Below are 19,972 nucleotides of genomic sequence, written 5' to 3'. Positions count from 1 at the left end.
TATAAAACGGAGGCCACACAATAATCAGAGCGACATTGAGAGAGAGAGAGAGAGAGAGAGTTTCCCTCATAAATTAACAAAATACAGCACTATTCTAATTATTGAAGATTTGCAGCAAGTATCTTCTTTGCATTTAACTCATAAAAAGAACAGATGAAGGTGCTATAGGATCTATGGTTGTTACAGAAGTTGGAAGTACAGGGAAAAAAAAAAAAACAATAAGATCAATTTTGTGTCACCAGTAATCACCACAAGAGCAGATTCCTTCCCTGAAAAGATGGAATCGATTTGCATCTCTCAACACAATTTCTCTTTGAGAAACCTTTGAGATATATTTGATTGCAGTATGGCAATCCCCACAAACTCTAAGGTTCTTAATTACCCGAATGGTAGAGGATGGAGGAGTGCTTATGAGTCCATAAGCTATAGCTAGCTTCTCGCTATGGTGATAAAGAGCATGCTCTTTATCCTCTTCTTCAACATCAAGCAGCACAAAGTCCGTATCAGGGACATATCCTTTTTCTCTGATCCTGTTTATCAAATCCTCCACCTTATCATATATCAAATCAATTTGTGGATGAGCTTTATCATCCACCACAAACAAATGCACCTTGTTCTTCACATCTATCCAACTGAACCCTGGATCCTTTTTTACTTTTTTTCTCTCCATCATTTTTCTAGCATCAGTTACGTCATCCCATTGGTTGGCAGCAGCATAGATATTGGATAAAAGAACATAAGCTGCTGAATCAGATGGCTCCAGTGCCAAGAGCTGTGCCGTGATCCGTTTTCCGGTTTCTGTGTCCCCTTGAACCCTACAAGCACCAAGCAGGGCTCTATACATTGAAGCAGAAGCTTCAAAGGGCATTGATACTATCAGCTTTTCTGCCTCTTGAACACGACCTGCACGGCCAAGGGCATCAACTAGACAGGAGTAATGCTCAATCTCAGGCTTTACACCGTACTTTTTGGTCATTGAATCAAAATACTTGTAAGCTTCAGAAACTAGACCAGAATGGCTAAAAGCAGAAAGTACTCCGATAAAGGTAACTTTATCAGGCTCAATACCATTAGATTCCATAGCTTTGAAAAGGTTGAGGGCTTCCTTGGCATTTCCATGCTGAGCTAAACCAACCAACATGGCATTCCACAATGCAATGTTCCTCGTGTTCGTCCTTTGGAATAAAAGATATGCGTCTCCTATGTTCCCACACTTGGCATACATGTCGATAAGTGATGTCCCAACAAAAGGATCCGACCCATAATCCAACTTGATCAAATTTGCATGAATTTGTTTACCTTGTTCCAATGCTGTCAAACAAGAGCTGGCTTTGACAAGGGTGGCAAACGTATATTCATCAGGCTGGACCCCTGAGAGTCTCATCTGATGATATATAGAAAGAGCACAGTCCTCATCTCCATTTTCCACACATCCTGAGATCATAGTTGTCCATGCAACGTCGTCAGGTGCAGGGATTTGGGTGAAAACCATGTACGCTGATTTCATGTCTCCACATTTTATATACATGTCTAGAATACCACTGCTGACACATAAATCTAGGTCAATCCTGGTTTTTATTACATAAGCATGAATTTGCTTCCCTCGTTCTATCCCCACCAGGCAACCAGAGGCTTTAGCTGCAGCTGCCAAAGTAATCTCATCTGCCCTCTCTCCACTTTCATGCATCAGACTCAAGAGTTTCAATGCTTTCTGACTGTCATTACTCATTATGTAGCCAAACATCATTGCATTCCAAGATGCCAAATCAAATTCTCCTTTCTTTTCAAAAAGAAACTCAGCCTCTTTCATATTTCCACTCCTAGAATATACATCAATAAGGGCCGTTGAAACAAAACTGTCAGCAACGATTCCAGTTTTTATTGCACGAACATGAATCTGCTTACAGAGACATAAGCCCTCTTTAAGTGAGGAGCAAGCCCTTAACACACTTGCTATTGTAAATTGATCTGGTCTTAGGCCCTCACGTAATAAATTTGTATATAGGTTCACTGATTCCTCTTCTAAACTACTCTGCGCACAACTTGATATCATCGAGTTCCATGAAATTAAATCCATTTCTTTCATGTAATTGAACACTTCTCTTGAAAAATGAAGAGAACCGGCCTTTGAGTACATGTTTATAAGACTATTTGCAACAGAAACAACTGAATCTAAACCCAACTTCGCAGCAACAGCGTGAACCTGTTGCCCCAACTCCAGATCATTGGTTCCTGCAATTGCAGTGAGAATGACAACAAATGTCACACTATCATATTCTACTTTTGATCTAATAATATTTATAAAACACTCCACAGATCGCCAATTTTCACCAGCTTGGAGATACTCAGACAATGTCTTGTTCCACATAAATATCTCTGAGTTATCATGATTCAAAAACAATTTTGTCGCATAGGCTTTAACCTGCTCAGCGAGCCTGTTGCCTTCACCAGAACCAACATTGTTAATCCCATTAAGAAGACAACGGACACTGATGTCATCAGGACGCAACCCACTCTCATGAAAAGCATAGAAGAGACGAAGTGCTTCTTTATAAAGACCCATTTCCACATAAGCCTTGAGCATTACATTCCACAAAACAACATCCCTCTCTGGCATGCCATCAAACAAAACACGGGCCTCTCTAATCCCCCCAAATTTAGAGTATACATTCACAAGAGCTCCAGATACAAACACATCCCAGTCCAACCCAATCTTAACGGCGTATCCATGAACAGCCTCCAAAGCCCATACACATCCAGAGAGCGAACACAGCTTTAAAACTGGAGCCAAAGTGAGTCGACTGGTTAAAAGAACAGACCCACGAAGCAGGCGAAATAGGCGAAAGCCCTCTTGAAAATTCTCAACATCATCAAAGTCCGCGGATTGTGCATAGGCGGATATAATGGAGTTCCAGGTAACGAGGTCTCTATCACGGGTGTTATCGAACAGCCGACGTGCATATGCGAGTGACCCACACTTGGAATACATGGTAATTAGATTGTTGGTCAAAAAACGTTCTGGGTTTTGGCCGGAGGTTACCATACGAGCATGCGCAGACTTGCCGAGCAGCAAGTCGGTTTTGGAAATGGCGGCACGGAGGATGGAGATCCATTGAGAAGAGAAAGAAGAAGATGGTGAGGATGATGAAAAATGAGGAGGGTGCGAGATTAGGTTGGAGAGAGAGGAGAAGCGGAAGCGGAGGAGAGTGCGTGGATATGGGGTTTTGGCAGAGGGGGGAATGGAAGACGAAGTGGCTCTCACGTTGGCTTGCAAGCGCATTTCCTGGTTGCATTGCCTGCATCCCAATTCCCTCCGCACTTCAAAATCCCAGTGGCTGTTCCAAGGCTACTAGTAATTATAGACTATAGTGACGACCTTTCCGATTGTAAAGGTCAAAAAATAAAAATAAAAATAAATAAAAAATAAATAAAATAAAAAACTGTTTTAAAATAACTCATACAAAAGTTTGGAGTGCATTTTAAAGAAATTGGAGATTAAAAATGTGAAAAAAAAAATGCAATTTTAAAATAACTCGTAAAAAGTTCAGAGTACATTTTAAAGAAAATGCGGATTAAAAATGTAATAAAAAAAAAAAAAAAAAAAAAAGTATCACATATTCACCACCTCTATCGGTTCTTGGTCTTTTAATCCTTTGATTGTTTTGATTCTCAATTTCGATTTTGTACTTTATGAACATTCCAAGGCTTCATCTTTGGTTCATAGCAAGTAAGGTTTAGTGAATCTAGAATGGTCATCAACAAATATCACATAAAATATTTTACCACCTTTAGTCATTGTGTGCTTTAAATCACCCAAATCACTATGTATTAAACCAACAAGTTCGGTTTCTCTTCTAATGAATTCACATGACTTCTCAATGATTTTAATCTTGGCACATATTTCATATTTATCCATTTTGGTTTCACCTAGTAAATTAATGATTCTGGTTTCTTTCATTTTCTTGATATAGTCTAGATTTATATGTCCAGGCCTACCATGTCAAATATTAATAGAATCAACCAAGTAAGCACAAGAAGATAGTGAATTTTCATTAATGGTGTTTAGTACAAAGAGACCTTGATCTTCATATCCTGTACTAACAAAGACATCATGCTTAGTGAAGATAACAATACCACTATCAAATAAAACTTGAAGTCCGGCATTACCAAGCAGGTGTACCGGAATCAAATTGTGCCTAAAGTGAGGAACATGTAGGACATTAGAGAGTGAAAGGGTTTTACCATAAGATAGCTTTAGGAGAGATTTCCCTTTGCCAACCACTGGTACGGACCTATTGTCCCCAACAACCACCCGCTCGGTACTTTCCTCCATTTGTGTAGAAGGATAGGTCTTCCTTATTTCCACAAATGTGCCAAGTAGCTGCAGAATCTACCACCCATCATTTCACATCCGTGACCATGTAAGCTTCAGATACCACCGCTGCAATGATGTCATCTACTTCTGTCACATTTGCCTTGTTCTTTGATGTTGATCCATTGTTATTGTGCGTAGTCCTTTGCCTATACACAGCCGCATAATGACTTGCTTTTCCACAAACAAAACAATTTTCCTTTTTTTTTTTGATTTGAGAAATGGGGGAGTTGTTTTTCTGCCTATTATAATTCCAAGATTTTCCTTTGGGCTTATGGTCAAATTTCTTGTAGTGTTGTGGAGGCCTACTAGGTCTCTCTTCCACTATATTAACTTTGGAAACAACGACCCTACCTTTGTTGACCTTCTCCAAACTACTTCTTTCTTCTATTTCAATGTGAACTATGGTTCGTTGAAAACTCATGAAAATCTTCTTTTGCTTGAAATGGAGTTTGTATTCGTTCCCAAGAGTCCACTCATTTTTCAACAAGACATTAGGTCACAAAGCTTTCAAATAGACCATCACCCTCTTTGGCCAATTCAGCCACTATATTATGAAACTCATGAATTTGAGAAGTAATGCCTTTCTCATCGGTCATTTGAAAGCGTAAGAAATCGCTAGCCGCAATTTTTTTAGTGCCCTCATTCTCAATCACATATCTACTAACTAATTCATCATATAAGTTTAGCAATAGTAAAGTTGCGATAGACATCAAATAATTCATTAGATAAAGCATTTAAAATAATATTGACATATAGTTTGTTAGCCATCTCCCAATTTGTTAATTCTTCGGACTGTTCTTCTGATTCTTCATCAGGCCTAAGCTTGGTTAGAGCACTAGAGATTTTTGTGAAATCTAAAACAGCAAGAACATTTTGTTGCCAACATTTAAATGTTCAAGATGTTCAATTTTTGTAGCATCTAAAGACCTTTAGTGGCAACAGGAATTTGTGTATCAATTGTAATATACTTTTAAGATTGCAGGGAAATTATTTGGATAGTGCAAAAATTATTGTTGAAACAAAATTATACTTATTCTGAAAATTAACAATAAGATAAATAAAATATAAGAGATGAAAAGTGGAGTGTGGAAATATCTCACAATGCTATAGAATCATTTAAGGGTATTGTCTTTAAAAGTTGATTTGTGCCTCTCGAAGTATTTAACTCGGTCCAATAGGATCGCTTGACATACAACCTCCCAAAATTATACTATAGTGTCTACTTCTGTTAAGGACGCACTTCCAAGAACGAAACTAATAGAACAAGTCTCATTTCCCTTATGAGATATTTCTCAGAATTATTTGAGCAATAGAAGGAAGAAGAATAGTAGAAAGTGATATCTTCTCCAATGGGATTTATAGAAGAGAGTGTTAGCTTACAAAATAAGCTAACTGGTAGTTTGTAATTGGCCACATTCTGTTGGACAAAATCACTTCTTGTAATGATGTTTTTAAACAGTGATTCCGCTATTCAGAGTGCTTCCAGAAGATTTTGCACAATCTACAAGTCAGAAAAATCCGGTTCCCTGCCAGCCGTCCGGACAACGTGACATACTGTCAGGACGCCCAACCGTCCAGACCTTCCTCTGTGTCGAGAAGCTTCGAACTACTCCATCTTGCATCCGTCCGGACTTTTCAGCAGCACACCTGGACGACACTCAGTGTTCAACCAGCTACGAGATTTCTTTCCAAAACACAGATATGGGAAGTACGCTGCAACCATTCGAGCGATGTGGAATCCCATCCGGACGAGCTCATTCATAAGGCAAGTATCGCATTCAAAATTCAGACGTCCGGACGTCAGTCCTCTTGGTCCGGACGCGCGAGCACCAGATATGGAAATTGTGTGCATCTGATCAACTGTCCGGACGGTCATTCCCTTGGTCCAGACGCACGAAGCCTTGATATGGAAATTGCTTGCAGCGGAAGTGCGACCGTCCGAACGATAGGGCACCACCATCCGGACGCGGCTCAAATCAGGAAAGAATTTCAGCGAAATTTTGGAAAACCAATCGCACAGTTGTCCGTCTGGACGTCCTATGACTACCATCCGGACGGCGCCTAGGTTTTATCAAGCCAGACGCTCAATTGAACCTGCAGCCTATAAGTAGAGGTCCTTAGGCTTGAGAATAGCAAGAATTCGGTATTGAATTCCTTAGTGCTTAGAGAGTTATATTGTAAGGTTATTGAGCTGAGTTAGTCTCTCTGAAGCCGTTGCTGTGTGTGCTGTTGCTGCGCTGATCTGAAGTCTATCTTAGGGGTTAGCCCTAAGGTAAAGGATTCCATTGAAGACCCATTCAGGTAGGAGACCGGGTTAGGAAGCGTTCGTGTTAGGCTACACATTATAGTGCACTGCATCAGGGGTATGTGAGTGCTACTACTTTGTAACTAGTCTTGTCTTCTAAATAGTGGATATCTTGGGTTTGGCTGCCCCGGAGTGATTTTTCTCATATTGAGTTTCCACTTCTTTAACAAAATTCTTGTGTTGTTTAAATTCCGCATTGTTATTATTTTGTTAACACTTTGTGCACACACACACTTGTTCATACTAGAAGTCAATTTAACTTTTCACTAACATCCAACAGCCACAAAGAGGTCCAATCGCAAACGGCTATAATACGTGCGAGTATAAAAGACTAGTGTGGAAAAGGTCAAAAGAATTTTAGTGTCCCAATGGCAGGTGTCAACTAACCAAGGTTAGTTCCAAGAGAAATAATAAATCAAAATATTGGGACTAGTTCCAAGACAATAAATGGATTGAATAAAATAAAGGACAATCGAATAAGTGTTTGGAACACACTCCAACAATCTCTCACATGTTACAAACACTAGAACAGAAGGAGATTGAAAACATGCATTGATGTGGTACCCGAAGGTTTTAATCGCATCTAGGATAAATAAGTAGGAACTTAAGAAATCATGGTAGAGTTAAACTCATTTAACTAAATCCACAAGTTGACCAAACTTATCACCCACATAGCTTTCTCCAAGTTTGGGTGTTCTATGGCTGGTTGGCGCCTATACAGGCCATGCGCCTCTTGGATTTCATGGGTGTTCTAGAGACCTACCATAGTTTCATAGGAGGCGGCACCACCTCCACACTCACATAGGTGGCATCCATCAAAAGTGTGTGCAGAGTACACCACATCCTAACATGTAGAGACTATGGATCCATTGTTTTTTAGATTCATCATTAACCATTTTGTATCTTATACTGTCTCACACCATAGGGATAGACTCATCAATAATCTTCTCATTTAAGATAGTGAATAAATATAGAATGACAGTAGCTAACAGTGATCACTTGTGACTTCATTTCTGATTTAACCTCATTTATGGGATTTCCTATCACAGAGGTTGGATATCTATCACAATGTCATAATTTGGGTATCAATCCCATCACTCACCAACCTTCTTGCTAGTGGCTTGGTCAAAGGATCTGCCAAGTTCCTTTCTAACCTTAAAAAGTTCATGGATATTACATCATTCTCAATAAGCTACCTCACAATATTGTGCCTTAATCGGACATGTCATCTTTTCCCATTAGATCTTACTCTTGGCTCAAGTTATGGCAGCCTGGAAATCACAATGAACACACACAGGTGGAATTAAGTTAGCATATAACGAAAAATCAATTAGTAAGCTTCTTAGCCATTTAGCTTCAGTTATATCCTTTTCCAAGGTAACCAACTCAACCTCCATAGTGGACCTTTCTATGCAAGTCTATTTTGAATACTTCCAAATGGTAGCTCCTCCAGCTAGAGGAAACACATAGCTACTAGTAGGCTTTAACTCATCTAAATAAAAAATCTAGTTAGCATCACAATATCCTTCTAATACAGCAGGATAACCACAATATGGCAAACCAAGTAATTGTGCCATTTAAGTATCTCAATAATCTAGAGACACCATCCCAATGCTCAACACTAGGATTATGAGTATATATACTCAATCTACCGACAACATATGCAATATTAGGACATGTACAGTTTGTCAAAAACATCAAACTACCAATGATTTGAACATATTTCACTTGTGAAACACTATCACCATGATTCTTAACCGAGTGTATCTTTGAATCATATGGTATAGACATTGGTTAATAATCAAAGTGCTCAAATATTTTATGTATCTTTTCAACATAATGTGATTGAAATAGAGTAATGCAATTGTTATCTCTAAAAACTTTAATGCTTAAGATGAGCTTAGTTTCACTCATGTCTTTCATGTCAAAATTAGATGCAAGAAATCTTTTAGTATCATGTGCAACCTCAATGCTAGTTTCAAAGATAAGCAAGCCATCAACATATAAACAAATAATGACTCATTCATTATGATAAAACTTGATATAAATGCATTTATATGTACCATTAATAAAATATGCATTAAACAGCATAGTTGGGGTGGCTCGAACACCTCTATGTGATTCGAGGGTGGCCGAGCCGCCCCCAAACAATGCTTGGGAGTGGCTCTGCCACCTCTAGGAGTGGCCGAGGGTGATTCGACAACCACCCCTAATTCTTTCTTTATTTTATTTCTAATCTTTTTAAGTGAGGGAGATGACTCTTGATACTTGCTTGAAAAGCATATGGTGGTTTTGTTCTCTCAAATGAAAATGTTGTAAATCTTTGCGTCTAGGTTTCAGTTCAATGAAAAATTATATTAGTGAATATTGAATGAAAAAGAATCGTTAAATCTTAATTTTCATATATTTTTTGTATGATTTTGGTGACATGGTCGAGTTGTAAGGCGGGGGGGACTGCAAATCCTTTTTCCTTAGTTCACATCTAGGCGTCGCCTGATCTATAAACATTTAGAATACCTTATTACGTTTTGCCGAGATGACTTGACAAATTTTTTGGGCTCATGATACTTGCTTGATTCCATAAGCATCTAAGCAGTTCTTAACCCTTTTTATATTTGCATAACATGACATCCTAGTTTTTCCTAAGCAACTAGTCTTGCGAAAAATAGTCTTCTCTTCATGGAAAGTTGGAAACCTCTACCCATGAATCTGTGACGTCTTCATCAGTACATATGCCCTTTCATTTTGGGGAAAAACCGATTCCTAGCAGAATGTTTAGTACGCTAACTTGCAGATTATCCGATTCCCCATGACATGTTTGTTGAATTGTGGAGTCTATTTTACTTGTACTCTCTGTTTAAGATGTCAAAAATAATTGGCAAGTGAATTTGTGCACTGATTCAATTGGATTCTATCAGTTATAACTCGGAATTAAAAAAGGAATTTGAAAGAAATACAATTTAAGGTACAACAACGAAAAATGTCGCAGCAGATCGGCTGATGTGGAATCCCTGATGCCTACCAACATCTGATGCCGCTGTCAACCGGTTAAACCTAAATCTTACACTTATGTTTCATTTTTCACTTTTCTCTTTCCCACTAACATCTCCATCTTTTTCTTCATTTTACACTGCTTTCCCTCTTTCTTTTTTTTCTTTTTTCTTTTTTTTGTTCTTTTTGAAAGTTGAACTACTTTTTCTCCATTTCCTCCCATATACAGATACAAGAATGACTATTATGACTATGACTTGATGGGTTTTTGCAGCGTCAAAAAAGTCCTATACCTCATACTGTCATCTCCTCCGATCAATATATCACAACTCGAAGCAGCCCTGGCTGTGGCTCGGTGTAGTCAAGGGCCTCTTCTTCAAGCAAATAACGTTGTACAGCAATAGGAAGTCTAGCCGGAGTGCGGGAACCTCTGGTGTGATGGCCTGTTCCGACGCAGATATAAACCTGTAGGCGCTGCTCTGCTGCCCTGGCAGTGCTCCTCATCACGCTCAGCTGCTGCTTCAAAACATGAATGGCTTCACTAACATGCAGCCCATGCAAGTCTATCATCCGCTCCTGTCCTCTTCCATTGCCTTGCATCTCTAGAGGAACTGGATTCCTAGAAAAATGGTTTAAAACACAGTAAGTAGCAGACAAACCAGTTATAGACCCTGATAGTGAAGGTTCTTGCAGTGAATGTGGAAGATGTCACAATTGGCAGTCCGTTATCAAACTCAGGCTCAGAATAACAAGATAGGACTACTGTCATTATACTCATGCCATGAAGTAGCAGTAAATCAACTGCAATCTTCTTTTCTGGAACCAGCAGCAACACAAACACCCAAAAGTTGCTATGCTTAAAGAGTAGCAACCTCAACATGAGAGAGAGCAGAGATGGAGATGGAAAAAAGAATAATTCTAACATTTAGATTTGCAAGTTAATCATTCATGAAAGTAATAACATGAAGAGACGTCAATCAGCAAGCAGCCAAGCATCTAATCAACCCCTTCAAAGATGGAGAAGTGTATTAAAGAAAAGATCGTAAACATAGTCCAATCAATCATTTAACTAACTCATGGACATCAGTCATGGCTGAGCACGAGCAGCAGGGGGGACCACAAACCTCTGACGATAAATAGATTCTTGAGCTTTTCCATGGGCTGCCTTCATTTGCATGTTGTACACTTGCCCTTTAGCACTCAGTTCCTTTGCCAGAGCCTTATTGCCTATTAGGTAAGCTTGCCGTGCCTGATTTTAAATAATACACCATCAAGGACAATGTGCAGCAGATAAATGTGGTATCAATGGCACACTAAGCAGAAAATTAATCATAAGGATTACATAGAATAACTCGGCCAGAATTCTGCCTTCAAACTTGATTTAACTTTTCTACACAATTGGCTCAATAGGAGATGCCCACTGCAGTAGCACACTGCAACCATATTAAGAACATGTCTACCACGACCACTTGGCCAAATACATGCTCATATGTTTCTAATTGATCAATCTTGTAGGTGGCATGCCTGCAATGTACCATCATAGTCGTTTTCTTGACTATTAATATGTTACTTTTTCAGGGTAAATTAACATTTTGCTGACCTGTGCGATGAAGCAAATTTGTTGTACCAAATCTGTGGCTTAAAAAGTGAACAATTTACCCAACAAAGGTTCACTCAGTTAGCGTCTGTAAAATTATGCCATTAATCTATGCACAAGTCAATCACGTGCTTCTTGAAATAGTGACATCATATCACCTATGGTTTAGAAAAGCAACACGCACCAACCTGTGGTTCATAAATAGCACTTTACCCACCTATGGTTTAGAAAAGTAGCAGTTTACCCACCTGTAAAGTTGGTACCTGCTAGTTCCACCATGATATTTTAGGACAGAATTTTAGAATTACTAATGGCTCAGATCTCACATGGATAAAGTGCAACTTTCTTAACCATAAGTTGGCAAATCAAACTCATTCCATACTACAGGTGGGCAAACTGTAGTTTCCCCTATTTTTAATTTTTTTTATCTTCACCTAGGAATCAGCGCTACAGCTTTATTTGTCAATTGACACAGCCAAAATAATGAAAGTGAAATTACGCTTGAATACCACTGAGAGGAAGGGAGAAAGGGTGAAAAGAGAAGTGGAGGTAGAGAGAGAGGGAGGTGCACACAGGTCAGGTTTGTTTTCAAAAATCAATCTACTAAAGTGAGTCGAAATTAGAAATCATACCTCATAACTCCATGGCTGCCAAGATTTATTCTTAGATAGCAAAGAGAGATTTTTCTATTAAAAAAGTCAGATAGGGGGAAGAAAAAAGAGATTGTATTTTTCTACAGTAATAGATAGTTCGTCAAATTTTCAAGGCATACCTGCTCAAAGTACGCATTACGCAGGCGTGCATGGTCTCGAGCTTCCTCTCGCAGCTCAGAATAAATATTAGCTGTCATGTCAACAAATGTTAAAGCCATTATTAACACAGAAGGCATTCGTCCCACAATTGAAGACATATAAAGCAAGTAATTTTGTTGAACAAAGTTTTTTTTTTTTGATAAATTGAAAAAAGTATATTACCAACAGCATCTCCAGTTTCAAGCCAAACAGGAGCTGCTCGAGCAGAAACACGCGTTTGCAACCTGTCACCATAGATGCCTCTCCCATGTCCACTATTGTAAGCACTAGCCAAAACATGAGAACTTCTACTTGAGCCAATAGTGGAATCAGTAGAACCATTTTTGTCGTACTTCCATATACCAGAATCCTGAGATGCCAATTTCCGGACAGCTGAAGCAAAATCTATAGCACCCCTAGATGGGATGGAAGATCCGGATTTGAACAAAAGCATGTTGTCCTTGTCAGAAGCTCGAAAAGGATTGCCACTTTGTTGGAGATCATCTCCAGCATATTTTGGAGGACCATTCGGACTACCCGGAACAGTAAGTGCAGGGAAGTCCATTGCACTAAGATTGGGGGCTGACAAATTCTTTGAGTTCATATTTTGACTAAAATCACCATCAACTTGAAGCTACAATTAAAAACAAAGATCCACCATGATTCCCAAAAAAATAAAAAAAAATAAAAAGATGACATTGGTGGCAATGAAAGTGATAAAACAACCAATAAATTCTGCAGAATCAATCAGGATACATGAAAAACAAGTTGACTCTTCAAAACCATACACCACTGCCCCATTAAAATCATGAAGCAAAAAAATAGACAAACTTTGAAAAGATACAAATGGAAAACAGCACTATAAAGTAAGAAGAGGATGACACCCAGAGAATCACTAACTCCCCCCCTGTACCAGGCCATTGACCAAGGAACTGGAGGCTATACACAAGACTATGGTAGCGTTGAATCAGCTCAGAACTCTATGGGGAGCCAGCTCTTCCCTGCCAAAAGAGGCATCAGAGGTATTGCTTTCCATGGTTAGCATCTTACCCTTTAGAATTATTCAGTGCATTAGAGATAATTCTATCCAATGAAGGACAATACCTTATTTTGAATATATTTAAACTTGCAAGAAAATATTTAAAAAAAAAAAAAAAAGTAAACCTTTGATGGTTAGGCAGGTTGAAGTAGAACATAGCCGTTATCCATTAAAACAATTATTCTTTATGGATAGTTAAAGTGGGTCTTGAACCATTGACCTCACCTTTTGCCCCATAAAAAATACCATAATTAAAGAAAAATATTATTAAATTTGTCGTAATATTCAGTTAGCAATTTTCAGAAATGTGTTGATCGAATTCATTCTTGTGGCCACAACTTTGAATAATCTATTTTTCTTTTATAAGTAATCGTAATATCATTAGAAGTGTAAAGTGCCTCCAAGGTACTCAGGAAACTTTGAACAATCTATAAAGGTCATATAGTCAGAAATGGTGATTCACTATACCATCACAAAACAAGAGACAAAAGCTGCCTCAATTTTGCAGCAGGTTACTTAATTGTAAATAGTTGAGAATACCTCTAACTGAGTGAGCATCTCTATAGTCATGTTTAAGTCACACCCATTGGCAAAGTAAACTTCCGCAAGGCTTTCAGCAGCAAAACCAGGGAACTGAGAAGCCAGAAACTCAATAGGGTTCATATCGTTATCCTCCACCATTGCACGCTCACCCAACATATTGCTCATAAATCCATGCCTAGAGTTTCCATCATAAGGAGGTCCCTCCCTACCAGGGCTAACAAGCTGATTACTGTTGACAATTTGATTGTCCCATGGTTTAGCTGACATATGCAGTAGACTAGCCGAAGACAAATCGTCCCCATAAGATGAAGCAGAAAATCTCAACTTTCCAGCAAAGCTATTACCATTAATGTTGTGTGGAGATAATTCTTGCTGCTCATTTAAAGAGTATCCACTGCCCGTAACAGCAGGAAACCTTGACGCTTCACTATCATCATGTAAGGACAAACCCACCAAAGAGAGGCTCCCAATAGCTTGAGATTCGTCTTCTCCCATGATATTAAAGTCAGGAGTAATATCATCAGGGAGCTGGCGACACCAGTATTGGTGGGCCTCTTCATCGGAATTGTTTGAGACAGATGACTCTGTTCTATCTAGCACCGCTTTTCCCGAAGTCCCAGAAGTGGCAAGCCTTGCTACCGCATCTGCAGTGCTGGTGCTTCCAGATGATGGAGATCTGAGGGAAAAGGGAACAAACTCTGCTGCATTTGGATTCAAAGTTGTTACCTTGTTTAGGTTGCTGAGCTTTGCATCCTTGGTTTGGGTTCCTTTCTTGGATAAGCTCATTATTCACTCAAATGGAAACGAAAAACAATATACATGCATAGAAAGACTCTGAACGAGGGAATGACTCAACTTTCAGTAAGCTTCAGCCAAAGCCTGCAAAAAAGTCCCACCCGTGAATTACTAAATAGCCATATTGAAGAAGAAATTTTTATTACAACACACCTCGACATGAATAAAGTCCAGAGCTTGCTACAAATGAACTCAACTACCATACCTCAAAAAACACAGACTGCTAAATCTCAACAGAACCCAATATCAAATCTGACCATTTTCAGAAAATTAACTTCCCAGCTTTCGGATAAATTCAATTGGTAAGAAACAGAAAAATTAAACGGAAAACTCATCTGAAAGGTGCAGATAAAAGAGTATATATACACTGTATGTATCCATAAAAATTGAACTAAATCTAACTAGTTTCACTGAGAAACTTCCAAGTAATTGAAGTACTTTAGAAAGTACTGAACCAAATCTCATTAATGGGACAAAGTTGCACATAGAAATTATTAAAACCCATAATTCTTGAGTAGATAAAATTTACAAAAATTCAAAACAAACAACAGAGACAACATAGCACAAAATTCTCATACAAATATTACAAATGACTCCATTTAAGTAAACCCCTAACCGCAACACCTAAAGATCAATAATTTACCACAAAATCAAGCGTCGTAAAATAAAAAAATGAAACCTCCCATTATCCAAACAAATTGACTCCAAGAAGTCTCAATCAAATCAAAACGAACAGAAAATTATGGGAAAGAAAACCTTTAAAGAAGCAACTGTGGTTGCAGATTTAAATTAAAGGAGGCAAAGGCAGTGCAAAGATCTAACAAATACCAATAACTATCATATACCTTTGCGTATCAAATCGAAGGGATCCATCGGGAAGATTGGATGAGATGAGAGTAAAACAAAAGAAGATACGACTTTTTTAGGGTTTCGAGCTACAGATACTCTTCCAGTTCAATCTCGGCTTTCACAGGCCCCCTCTCTCTCTCTCTCTCTCTCTCTCTCTCTCTCTCCGTTGTTTGAAACCCTCTCTAGCTAATACCATCACCACCACAAAAATATAATAAAAAGAAGACACCCAACCCTCCCCAGTCGATTTGACGTCTCTCTCTCTCTCTCTCTCTATTATATTTTTTTATTTTTTATTTTTATTTTCAAGTTATCGATCTGTATTTGTTTACATGGCCTATTGAGTATTGACCCTCTGATTCCGCAGATGGATTTTATTAAATCAAATAATTGGTCACACATAACGTAGGTAGTGTTTGGAAGGTATGAGACACATGTGCACAATTTTTTATGGGAAAAATATAAAAAAATAAAATAAAATGTCCTTTCAGCCATTTTTAAAATAATCTGCTAAAGTGACTCATCAGATTCTACAATTATTCTCTTAAAAACTATAATTAATAATTAATAATTTTTTTAAACCAAAAAAAATTTAAAGAAACTAATTTTTTAATTTTTTTAACCTTCTAATTTTATATATATTATTAACAGTGACACGTGTCATCATTTTATTGGCACCAACGTAACACACTAACAGAATCCGTCAAATATTTTGACAAAAATTTGACTACATGGAATAATTTGTATTTTAAACCATGTAAACAAATATAGGTTGATAACTGTATTTTGATATGGACATTAGTGTCCACATTAATAAAATTAGTGTGAAAAAAATGTAAAATTAGTGTCCATGTCAGCACCAATAAAATGATAACATGGGTCACTTTTAGTTAAAAAAAATTTTAAAAAAAAATGCAAAATTAGTTTATTTTGATACCATATAGAGTTAATTGTGCATCAGGTAAATTACATGAACTAATTTTGCTTTTTTTTTTTTTTTTTTTTTTTTTTACTAAGAGTGACCCATGACATTATTTTAGTGGTGCTGACATGGACACTAACGGAATCTGTCAAGTATTTTGATTGCAGAGATTAAGTTGTTGTTTTGGCCAACTCTGATGACCTCTGAATTATTTTTACACCATAAAGAGTGATTTGTAATTTAGGACAATTATAGGGACTAATTTTGCATTTATCCCAAAAAAAATGGTTTTTTTTATTGTTATTATTAATACACCCCCTTGGGTTTTTTTTTTTTAAAAAAAAAATGATTTTTTTAAGTTTTTTTTTTAATTTTAGTTTTTAAGAAAATAAGAGTATTATCGAAAAAAAATGTGGCATTTTTAGCACACCTTGATAGTTTGATAGGTCACTTTAGCACAATTAAAAATTCATGGGGTTGTTTTTTATTTATTAGTATAGATAAAACAAACAAACAAAAAAGAAAATGATAATACTCTTGTATTATTTATTTTCCATAGGGAACTCTTATCTTATTTGATAATTAGCACTACCCAATTGAATTTGTTCAGGGTTCTAAATAACCTTAAGCTAAGCCTTACGGGCACGTATAAAGTGAAACGGTTCATATTAGTCTTTAACTAAATTTAAAGGGTTTGAAGTGCTCTTCTCTTTTCTTTTTTTTCTTTTTTTTTTCCTTTTTCTTTTCTTTTTTTTTTTTTTTTTTTTTTATGCTTAGACACCTTTGTTTTTAAAGGTTTTTGTTTGGGTGTTTAATTTTTGAAATCAGGATTTAATTATTATTTGATGCACGAATTTCGAGATTTAACTTTGTGAAATAAAGCTATAAAAAATTGAATAAAATATAATTTGTTTTTTAAAAAAATAAAATATGATTTGTATTTTAGAAAAGCAAAAGCAAAATCAAAATCATATTTGTTTTTCAAAATTCTTTTGCCAAACACACCAATGTGTGGGGGTCCGAACTTACATAAGTAAATAAATACGTAGATACATATAATCTCTTCTTGTGTGTGTGCGCACGCGTTTATGTAAACAAAAATAAAAATGTCTTAAATTTAATTTCATACGAGTCATGAGTCCTAAATGTATAAAAACAATACATGTCATAAGCCATAAAGCAATCTAACATAGTGTACGGGTAGAAAATATGTACCATGGGAGTCAAAAACTATATATTTGACCTTGTTGAAAAAATAATGTAACAAAGAAGAAGAATAAAAAACAAACACCAAAATTGTTATAAAAATATTAGGTGAGAACAACAAGAATTAGAGACAAAAATATAGCCAACTTTCCATTAAGTAAAGCCTGTAATCAAAAGCTAACTAATTAATATTTGCATATGTTGCATTAAATCATAAGTTGTGAAGTTGGCCTGATGATAAAAGATCATATTTTCATTCTTTGAGGCACAAGTTCAAACCTTAAAAAATGTAATCATGCAAGTTAAACTTTTATTAAATAATAATTATAAAGACTCTCAAAAAAAGCCTATTTGAAACTAGGAGGGTTCGAATCCATTCTCTCTTGTTCAATAAAAATTGGTTTAATCACAGAATATTAGACCTTATTTAGAGTATCAAAAGTAATATTTTAGTAAACCTTTTTAAAAAAGGTTAGGGTTTCTAGGGACCCCCCAAGGGTGGTAACTCCGCCCCTACACCTACAACTCTTTCTTGTGGTCATCTCAAATATCTGCCTCAATAATTGACGTGTCCAATAATTAGTTCAATACAAAAGAAATATCATCAAATTGTAAAGAAAATAAAAGGTTAGCCATATATGCAAGAATTTTTATGGCTTGGTATTTTGAATTTTAAGTAACTTTAAAATTACTAAATTGTGGCTTGGTATTTTGGGTTTTAAGTAAGTTTTAAAATTACTAAATTGTGGCTCTCCAATCTTAGTCAATGATCATTGAACAATATGATATTTTTTTTGGGAAACTTCACAAAGCCTCCTAAACTTCTACTCCTTTCGAAATGACACCCCAAAAGTTCAAAAACTCTCAATTTCACCCATCAAACTTCTAATTTGATGCAATATCCCCCTTCGATAGGGTTTGGCGTTAAATCCTAATGGCTCCCTTGAAAATGACGAAAATATCCTCAACATTCTTGTTTTGTTTTTTCCATTTTTTGTTTTTAAAAAATTGAGTACAGATCACCTTGCCGTGGGTCAGCTGACCCACAGCCTTGGGTTTGGTGATGCAGTCGTGGGTCACCTTGTCATGGGTCTGGTGACCCACAACGCGATCTTCTGACCCAAGGCGGGGTCACCGCCAAACCCCCGCCGTGGGTCTTGTTTGTTTTTTAAAATTTTCTTTTTCCTTTCTTTTCTAAATTTTTAATTTAAAAGTAAGGGTAAATTTGAAATTTTATAAAAGTTTCAGAAGCATAAAGGTCATTATACCCATTTTGCCATTTGATTTAACGTCAAATTTTAATGAATTGGTGACATTGCATCAAATTAAAAATTCAAAATGGTGAAATTGAGATTTTTTTTTTTAACTTTATGGGGTCATTTCAAAACAGCTGAAAGTTTACGGGAATTTTGTGAAATTTCTCCAATTTCTTTATTGCTTTAATTATGAAGTAATGAATGACGTCATAAGTTAAGATTGTAGTAAATGCATGTTTCAATCTTGATGGGCCTTTATATATATATATATATATATATATATATATATATATATATATATATATATATATATATATATATATATATATATATATTGTAATACCCCAGATTTTTTTTAAAACTTATTAATTGGCCTAATAATATTTTTTATAATAAAATAAAGTATAACTTATTTAGTAAGTAACTTAATCAATAAGTTAAAAGAAAAAATAAAAAAAAAAAAAAAAAAAAAAAAAAAAAAAAAAGAAGAACTTGCATGGCAAGTGTCTTGTCTTTATTAATTTTTTTTATTATCTTCTTTCTTTCTGCATCTTCTTTCTTCTTGGTTACTTCTTCTTTCTTTCTTCTTCCTTCCGCCCAAATCATGATCAGAGAGGGAGAGCGTGAGGGAGAGAATAGGGAGAGCAGAGACGAGATGAGACAGAGAGAGAGGAATAGTGAGAGATCGGTAGAGGAAGCTGAACCCGAAAGACCCATCAAACCGGTGCAACCCATGACCAAGAGAGAGATGCCCAGAGATTGAGGGAGATCGGGAGATGAGGACCGATTTTCCGGTGGAAATATTATTTTGATGAGTTTTGACCATGTACAATATTTTGGATTTACTGACTTCGGATGAAAGTGAAGTTGTTTTCGAAATTAGTAAAAATTACGATTTATTATTAAGTTCTTGCTTAAAGGTTGGAGGATTATCATGTTTTGGACAAATTAATGAGAAATGAGTTTTCTCTTGATGATTGGATGATGTTTATATGTGGATAAGGTTCTATTTTGTTGTTCAACTTAAAAATTGGGTTGTTTGGATATGAAGTTTCGGACTAAGGATTAGTAAATTCAAGGGGGTTGTTTTGGGTAGTACAATTTGGAGACCTCTTGATACATGTTATTTTAATTAAGTTGTAGACTTCAAATTTTAGAATATTCTTCTAAGCTTATTCTTTCAATTTATTTAGGTAAAAGCTCGATCCCGATGCTAATGGAAAGTCATAGTAAGGGGATACAACACCGAAAAACCCCAACAAGATTTATTACAAATCTTTTGAAAAAGTGTTGGAGAATTTTA

General features: G+C 36.5%; 1 protein-coding gene across 1 annotated transcript; it reads right to left on the bottom strand.

The window, feature by feature from the left end:
- Nucleotides 1–220: 220 nt before the first annotated feature.
- LOC133866144 (pentatricopeptide repeat-containing protein At4g33170) lies at nucleotides 221–15,478 on the bottom strand. The gene is made up of 7 exons (XM_062302696.1): nucleotides 15,282–15,478; nucleotides 13,639–14,520; nucleotides 12,243–12,693; nucleotides 12,041–12,111; nucleotides 10,796–10,920; nucleotides 9,999–10,290; nucleotides 221–3,346 (listed from the first exon to the last, which is right to left on the bottom strand). The coding sequence occupies exons 2-7, from the start codon at nucleotides 14,425–14,427 to the stop codon at nucleotides 236–238; spliced, it is 4,839 nt and encodes a 1,612-aa protein (XP_062158680.1). The 5' UTR covers nucleotides 14,428–14,520; nucleotides 15,282–15,478; the 3' UTR covers nucleotides 221–235.
- Between the last annotated feature and the right edge of the window lie 4,494 nt (nucleotides 15,479–19,972).

The sequence above is a fragment of the Alnus glutinosa genome, chromosome 4, assembly GCF_958979055.1.
Source record: "Alnus glutinosa chromosome 4, dhAlnGlut1.1, whole genome shotgun sequence".
Lineage (NCBI taxonomy): Eukaryota > Viridiplantae > Streptophyta > Magnoliopsida > Fagales > Betulaceae > Alnus > Alnus glutinosa.
Note: the sequence above shows the minus strand (reverse complement) of the source record. Positions and strands in the feature narration are given on the sequence as shown.